The following is a 6,689-nucleotide window of genomic DNA, read 5'->3' as shown; positions in this document are numbered from 1 at the left end:
GCTGTATTACTTAAGTCCAGTGACCTAAAAACAAAAGTGAATCTAAATTAAAAAAAAAAAACAAAAAACAACAACAAAAAAAAAACAGACAAGACTTTAGCCTTCCAGGCCTAGGCTAAGTCAAGGAGTTATGCCTTTGGCAGAAATAAGTAAGACTTCATGGGAAGGAGTCCCTGAGCTAGGTCCTTACTACTTATCACAGAGACCCAGAACCTGGAATTGGAACACAGACTCCCTTTACAACCGAGGTAATGCACTGCAACTTTAACTGTGGTGACAGGTTTGCTCGATAGCTGATAGGGGAGGAGGTTCTTGGAACCCTGCTGTATTTGAGGTGTTCAAGCCTTTAATACAGGAGACTGTAGAAGAGGATGGGGCATCTGTTCCAGACTACCGCACATTTGAACCTTTGCCCCAGTAAGACCAAACTACTGCTTCTCTTTCAGTTCTTGCTATTTCTCCTGAAATCCAGCCTGATCTAGTTAAATCCATCAGGGCTTGCTTGCTGGCATCATCAGAGTTCTTCACAGTCATCAACATGACTGGTTTTATTTATTTATTTATTTTTAAAATCAGATTTGAAAAGGAAAAGTAAGGGGAGGTACATTCCTCTTTCCCTTCTGAAACAAATCCTCAAGGTTGGGCTGGGAGAGGTTCATGACTCATGGTCCCGGACCTCACTCCATGTGAACGCAGGAGGTCTGTACCAAGCAGTACCAGAAAAGAGACAGGTTAAATGTGTGAACAAGGATTCAGAGAAAGTCCAGAAGGAAAGGACCTTTGACATCACTGAGTGGACGCTTCTTGCTAGCAAGGCAGGGATAATCCGCAAGGCTAACTGACAGATGCCTTACTTAGAATTCAGGACACCTGGAACCCCACATACCATTCTTCTATTGTACTATTACCTGTCCTCTGAGTTAAATTTGTAAGTAAACAACCTGTGGTTGTTGTTGGTGGGGTGTTGGGTGTACCTTTTGGGGAGAAGTTCCCAAGTGCACAGACAAACCAACACTTGCACCAAAGCAGATTTGAGCCCTGAGTGTGAAGTCTCTGTGACATTCCATATCATGAAAAGCTCAGAGGTCCTTCCCATTCATCCTATGGAGTCTTTGGGGAAATTGCTTTTCCCAACGCCCACTATTCAGAAGTAGGCTTTAAACTTTAGTTTAAGAGTGACAGCAAGTCCGAATAAAAGAGGCCGAGTGTGTTCCAGGGACATGTGCCAGACAAACAAGTGTCAGTCCTGAGTTCAGATCCAGAGCATGCACATAAAAAGCACTTATCAGTAACCCCAGCTCCGGGAGAGCAGGGATAGAAGAGTCTTGGAGATCCGTGGCCAACCAGCCTAGCAAAAGCCATGTAGGTTCCTTGAGAGAGAGACTCTGACTCGAAAAATATGGTGGAGAGAGAATAAGGAAGATATCTAAATTAAACCTCTAGTTTCTAGGTACAAACGACTAATACAGAGAGAGGGGGGAGGGAGGGGAGGAGGAGGAGAAGGAGAAGAAGAAAGAAGAGGAGGAGGAAGAGGAGGAAGAGGAGGAAGAGGATCACCACACAGTTCCTACTCTGCACACACACAACTTCCCAGCTGTCATTATCTTCCATTACATTGGCTCATTTGTCACAATCGATGAAGCACCCTGACCTGTTTACACTGACTCCATAATTTACACTCAGGTTCTCTGGGTGGATTATCTTGTGGGTTTGGACCAACTTACAGTGAAGTTTTCCACCATTAGCGTACCATACAGAGTGGTTTCCCTGCCCTGTATTCCACCTCCCGGGTCCCTAATCCCGGACAGCTGGTGATCCCCGCAGTTTTCCTTTTTCCAGTATGTAATACAGTTGGGATTGCGCAGTATGCAGCCTTTTCAGATGCTCCTTTTGCTTAATAACAAGCATTTCCAGTTTCCTTAGGTGTTTTATGTCTTGACAGACGATTACTCTTCATTGATGACTGGTGTTCCATTGTCCAGATGGACGATGGACTCCATCTTTAGATCGCCTGGTACTCACACTCTTCTCATTCCACCGAAACACAAGCCAAGAGGAGAGGTGTCTAGCCACGGGAAAAAGAATTGAAATTATGATTTGAGCTAAGGCTCACAAATTTTCTGTAGCTAATTACTCATGTCCCACTTTGCCAAGGGGAGGGGAGTGTGAGGGGCTGAATTTCAATTCAAATGTAAGGTAATTTTCCCTGAAATTGTACTGGGGTATATTTATCTCTGAGAAAAGAAGTCTTGCCTCCAGGATGATTCAGATGGAGGTGAAATTTTACTCTAACATTTAAAGGAGAGGGAAAAAAGGAAAGGATGAAAAAATCAGGCAGAGTGAAAGATGAGAGGCGAAAGAGAGAGAGAGAGAGAGAGAGAGAGAGAGAGAGAGAGAGAGAGAGATTTGCTAACCACAGGATTCTCTGAAAAAGGTATTTTTCTCTCTTTTACAAGTTAGCAGTTACTGAATAATTCATGAAGCAGGGAAAGGCTGTCTTCTCCCTGGGTGATGGATAACTGAGCAGGAGAGCGCTCCAAGTGGGTTTGCCACATCAGCCAGCACTCTTGCTTGGAGCACAGGGTGCGCTCCTCTCCAGCTCAGTTTCTTCTGCTCTTGCAGCCAGGCATCCTCGCTGCTGCTGCTTGCCTGTCCACCCTCCTGGGCTTGCAGCCTATCGTTTGACTTTCTCCAGTTCTACTGCCAGCTGAGGAGACTCCCCACAGCTGCTGGCTCCTGCCTGGGACCATGTGTACGGATGCTGCACGGGAGAAGCAAGGCACTTGCTCCTGGCACGGGTCCCAGCTCAGTTTCTCCTGTTGACTTCTGGACCACAGATGCTGCTGCCGAGGAGGTATTTCCTGGCATCTCTCCCTCTGCTATCACCAGCTAAGGACTGGCCCCAAATCAAGGTACCTCTACTCCCTCTCTTTGGCGTTTTTCCCGGCTAGGAGATATCTACTTTCTCTCGGTAAAGAGGGCTCCGGCTGGCAACACACATTCCCAGCTCGTGGTGTGTGTGTGTGTGTGTGTGTGTGTGTGTTTTGTGTGTGTGTGTGCTTGGGGAAACTGTCCTAGGTGTGGATATGACCTTAGGGCTTCCCTGCTGCTCGCTGAGTGTAAAGCGGACCTTCTCTGTCATCGGAGACATTTCTGAGGCAGGCACCTGTCATCTGCCACCCCCGTTCTCCTGTTCTCTTTCACCTCCCCCCTTCTCCCCCTCCTCCAGCCCATTATTCGGCTTCAGCCTTTTGTGTCGGTGACAGCGGGCTGAAGAAATGTTTTTGCCCTCCCAGCAGGCAAGTGTCAGGATGGGCCACGCTACACGAAGCCAACGCTAGGGCGCGAGGTGTGAAGAGTTGGCCAGAATGACCAACTCCTCCTCCACTTCGACCTCCACCACTACCGGGGGATCGCTGCTGCTGCTCTGCGAGGAAGAAGAATCGTGGGCGGGCCGGCGGATCCCAGTGTCTCTCCTGTACTCGGGCCTGGCCATCGGGGGCACGCTGGCCAACGGTATGGTCATCTATCTCGTGTCATCCTTCCGAAAGCTGCAGACCACTAGCAACGCCTTCATCGTGAATGGCTGCGCCGCGGATCTCAGCGTCTGCGCCCTTTGGATGCCACAGGAGGCGGTGCTGGGGCTCCTGCCCGCCGGCTCCTCGGAGCCCCCGGGACACTGGGACGGTGGCGGAGGCAGCTACCGCCTGCTTCGGGGCGGGTTGTTGGGCCTCGGGCTCACCGTGTCCCTTCTGTCCCATTGCCTCGTGGCGCTGAACCGCTACCTGCTCATCACCAGGGCGCCTGCCACCTACCAGGTGCTCTACCAACGGCGCCACACGGTGGGCATGCTGGCACTATCCTGGGCGCTCGCCTTGGGTCTGGTGCTGCTGCTCCCGCCCTGGGCTCCCAAGCCCGGAGCGGAGCCCCCGCAAGTCCACTACCCCGCGCTCCTGGCGGCGGGAGCGCTGCTGGCGCAGACGGCGCTGCTGCTGCACTGCTACCTGGGCATCGTGCGCCGCGTGCGCGTCAGCGTCAAGCGGGTCAGCGTGCTCAACTTCCACCTGCTGCACCAGCTACCCGGCTGTGCCGCCGCCGCCGCCGCCTTCCCCGCCGCCCCGCACGCGCCGGGTCCCGGAGGCGCCGCGCATCCCTCGCAGCCCCAACCCTTGCCGGCCGCTCTGCAGCCTCGCCGGGCGCAGCGGCGTCTCAGCGGCTTGTCGGTGCTGCTGCTCTGCTGCGTCTTCCTGCTGGCCACACAGCCGCTGGTGTGGGTGAGCCTGGCCAGTGGCTTCTCCCTCCCGGTGCCCTGGGGCGTGCAGGCGGCCAGCTGGCTCCTGTGCTGCGCCCTGTCCGCACTCAACCCACTGCTCTACACGTGGAGGAACGAGGAGTTCCGCAGATCCGTGCGTTCAGTCCTGCCTGGCGTCGGGGACGCGGCTGCGGCCGCCGCTGCCGCTACCGCGGTACCAGCCATGTCCCAGGCGCAACTGGGTACCCGGGCGGCTGGCCAGCACTGGTAACACACCTTGCTTAGAGAGGCTTCCTAAGCCACCTGCCGCACCGCCTCCTTCTTTTGTAAGCTATCCCCAGCCCCAGGGAAGATCCCAGTGGAGAACATTTTGCCTCCCTTCCCAGTGCAATACCTGAACCAAGGTCTTCCCCTAAAGGGAGTCCCAATTGTGCGTGGCCATTTGACGTTTACCCTTTTGTTTCTGTGTTTTAAAGACACCCGTAGGTCCTTCCAGACACCCAGACTGCAAGGACTTGTAAACTGGCATTTTAAGAGAACCAGTTAATTTATTTCAAGTTTGCTTTTGAAAAAGAGCTTTCATATCATAATATACAACCCTTCCAACCTCTACCGTCTTATATACGAAGCGCCTTGAGTGTGTGTGTGTGTGCATGAGCCGAAGGGAATACCGTTGAGGAAGAGACTGTGTGTAGATAATATCCTAACCACACTTCCTTCTGTTAGAGTTTAGTCTTTGTATATTGACCTCGAAGAATGAAAGCACAGGTGTGTAGACCGTCGTGAGTTGCCACTAAGACCTCAGGCCCTTTATTCTTAAAAGGGCTTTTTTATTGAGTCATTTTTGCAATGAGATTGACCCTCAGCCAGTGAGGAAACAAACCAAATTTATTATTTTACTCTCCTCTCTATTCATTTCTAAGGTGGAAAGCTACCGTCGAGTGTTAAAGTGAAAAAACGTCAAGTTTTGGATTGGTCTGAAACCAGAAATGGAATTTTGAAAGCAAAAAAAAAAGGGGGGGGCTATCTATTTTGGGTAGCACTTTCACATACTCTGAAGCATGCACACTTCTTGCTACCCACATTTGTAACCGATTTATTTGCCTCTGAGTGTGATTGCAGCTTTGAACATTCTGTACTATAATGGTTGCTAAGGAGAATGACTCCTGTAGTCTCTTTAAAATATCTCAATGCACATGACATAATTAAACACTAATACCATAATTGCATAGCTAATGTTAGCTGCCATTGCATGCTCCTAGATGCTAGAACTTACTGGGCATGTGGTACACAAAGCAATACCCATTAGACATGGACATTTTATTTCTTCCAGACACCAGAAGAAAAAGTCTTTTAATCATTTGAAAAGAGATGGAGATGACCCTGTGGCTCCCTGGAGCTCTTGTCTTGACCTAGTTTATGACAAAACTCCCATTTGGGGACTTGATCTCCCAAATGAAACCAATGGTCAGGGTGATAAAATAACAGATTGGCTCCACCAAGTTACTGTGCATTTTAAGGGTTAAACAAGCCACACATTAGGAAGTAACACTGTTTTATGTTGTTCATATATATTACAAAAACATTTACTATTAGTATCATGTCTGTTGAAGACGGAATCGGACAGACAGTTATGCAGAAAGGGAGTGTTTTGAATGGGACTCTGTTCTCCAATGTATCAATTGAGGTTTGCCGTCTTCGACTTCCTAAATGTATTTAGATGCAGTTACAATGTACAAAAAACACACTTCATTTTGTAAAATTAAACAGGGAAGAAAGTAACAAGAGGCCTAGACGTGTCTGTTATCCACATAAAATCTGGGGCCAAATAGCCTCAATAAACTGTGTAATACAGGAGCAAAGACAGCTTGCTTTGTTGCACTCTTGGATCAAGAATGGTAAGAACATTTGTACATTTGAAAAATTATGGGAGACATGGGAAACAGATATTTTATAGTAAGACAAAATAAAATAAATATGTTTGTCACTAACAATACATTGGTAGTCATGTCATTAACCAACTCTGTGCATGTGCCATTTTTCTCTTATGAAGATTTCTTCTGTTTCCAGTTTCCTGGATTCAGATATTTAATTAAAGTTTAGATAATGCTTCTCTTGGCTCTATCTCTTCTTTCTTGGGTATCTTCTCTCTGTCTCTGTCTTAAGGATACTGTACCAGAAAACACTGTGTTCCAAAACATTACAGATACAAAGTGACTCCTTTTGCTCTTTTTCCCTTTTTGTTTTCAGTTTCTAAAATGCATTTTACTTCATATAGTTATATAAGCTCCTTACTTTGGTCTGGGAAAAGAAATAGCTATGTTTTCTTTCTGTAAACGTGGAGGAATGGGTCATAAAGATAACAGAGAGATGGTGAGTTTCTAAAGCTCTGTCAACAAGCTCTTCTAGTTAACCATTGTCCTGGTTTCTCATGGGT

At 48.4% G+C, this 6,689-nt stretch overlaps 1 protein-coding gene across 2 annotated transcripts; it reads left to right on the top strand.

Moving 5' to 3' along the window:
• Positions 1 to 2,541: 2,541 nt before the first annotated feature.
• Positions 2,542 to 6,363, top strand: Gpr88 (G protein-coupled receptor 88). 2 transcript variants are annotated; one of them, XM_021196640.1, is made up of 2 exons: positions 2,542 to 2,912; positions 3,297 to 6,363. In XM_021196640.1, the coding sequence occupies exon 2, from the start codon at positions 3,369 to 3,371 to the stop codon at positions 4,521 to 4,523; it is 1,155 nt and encodes a 384-aa protein (XP_021052299.1). In that variant the 5' UTR covers positions 2,542 to 2,912; positions 3,297 to 3,368; the 3' UTR covers positions 4,524 to 6,363. The 2 variants fall into 2 exon arrangements, with proteins under 2 accessions (XP_021052299.1, XP_029393059.1); XM_029537199.1 differs by having other exon boundaries at positions 2,583 to 2,854; positions 3,297 to 6,243.
• The last annotated feature ends 326 nt before the right edge of the window (positions 6,364 to 6,689 follow it).

Source organism: Mus pahari, chromosome 4 (assembly GCF_900095145.1).
Source record: "Mus pahari chromosome 4, PAHARI_EIJ_v1.1, whole genome shotgun sequence".
Classification (NCBI taxonomy): domain Eukaryota; kingdom Metazoa; phylum Chordata; class Mammalia; order Rodentia; family Muridae; genus Mus; species Mus pahari.
This window is presented reverse-complemented; position numbering and strand designations above follow the sequence as displayed.